Source organism: Penaeus monodon, chromosome 24, assembly GCF_015228065.2.
Source record: "Penaeus monodon isolate SGIC_2016 chromosome 24, NSTDA_Pmon_1, whole genome shotgun sequence".
Classification (NCBI taxonomy): Eukaryota; Metazoa; Arthropoda; class Malacostraca; order Decapoda; family Penaeidae; genus Penaeus; species Penaeus monodon.
Genome location: NC_051409.1, coordinates 14,010,183 through 14,011,311, shown reverse-complemented (window position 1 = coordinate 14,011,311; position 1,129 = coordinate 14,010,183). Strand labels below are relative to the sequence as shown.

The 1,129-nt window shown below is 34.5% G+C and overlaps 1 protein-coding gene across 1 annotated transcript in view; it reads left to right on the top strand.

The window, feature by feature from the left end:
* The window catches only part of LOC119588605 (HEAT repeat-containing protein 1-like), a gene marked incomplete in the record, with an annotated part of 28,625 nt that overhangs the window by 6,192 nt on the left and 21,304 nt on the right, over positions 1-1,129 (top strand). The window contains 2 exon segments of the mRNA XM_037937247.1: positions 104-306; positions 745-864. Of these exon segments, the coding sequence (XP_037793175.1) occupies positions 104-306; positions 745-864 (323 nt within the window).

Below are 1,129 nucleotides of genomic sequence, written 5' to 3'. Positions count from 1 at the left end.
GATAATTTTTAGATTTATGTACTCAACCTGTGCATATAAGCAGCATTGACTCAGAAAAATAATTGTATAAGAAAATAATACAGATTCAAATTAACCCAAACAGGAGAATAATCCACCTACAGCTTTAAAGCGTGAGTGTATGTTAACACTGCTAGTAATATTTCACCACCAAGAAATGACACGTCTGAGCCCTACACTGGTGGAGAGGTTAGATGAGAAGCCTGAGCTCCTTCAGCAGGTGGAAGAGCAGGCCAAGATAAAGAGTGTTGCACCATTCATGTCTGCTTATATTGCAGCACATATCAAGTGAGTTCTTTATGTGGTATTAGAATGGCATTTAGGAGACCATATAATTTTTCAGAAAAGTTTTCACCAACTTATTTCCCAATGAGCTGTTAACACAGCTATATGATCTTTTTTTAGGTCTTTATCTGGGCTTCTAGTAAAGTTTGCAGAAATATATGGAAGAAATTCTGAATTTCCTGCAAGATCTTAAAAAAAAAAAACTTTTAAAATTATACTGTAGCCTGAGAACTATTGGATGTGAGTTTCAAAATTTATTTCTGTGATCTACATCAAATAAGCAAAGAAAATGATGTATGTTTCAATGTTCTATCTGAAAAAAATATAGTCCCCTTAAATTTGTGGAGCTGTACAAGTCTAGTGTATGGAAGAAATAAGTAAGGAGATTACTGGCCTTTTGATCAAACCCAAATAGCAAATCTTTTTTGTTTGTTTTCTTAGGTGGCTGTGCAGTGAAGCATGTGAATTGAAGACACCTGTAAAAAAGAAGAAATTTACCCACCTTCTGCAACTAATTGGAAGGATGCCTCTTTCAAGCTCTGATGCTGCAGAAGTAATATGGTAAGATACAAATATTTAATAGTTGTGTCTTAAGCTTCCTGAGGACTTAAGTTAGGTTCACAGTAAAAGTCAAGTTAGAAGGTTTATTTAAGATTCTACTTCTTACAAGCTCTTTCCAGTGGAAGTGATCCATTCTAAATAAAAACATTTGACGTGTAATTTGCATATACTGGAACTGACAGTATATTACCCAGGAGGTCTCAAAGCAGTGTATTTACTTTATAAATGATCCCAAAACTTACATTTTGAAAGAAAAGTCCCCCTC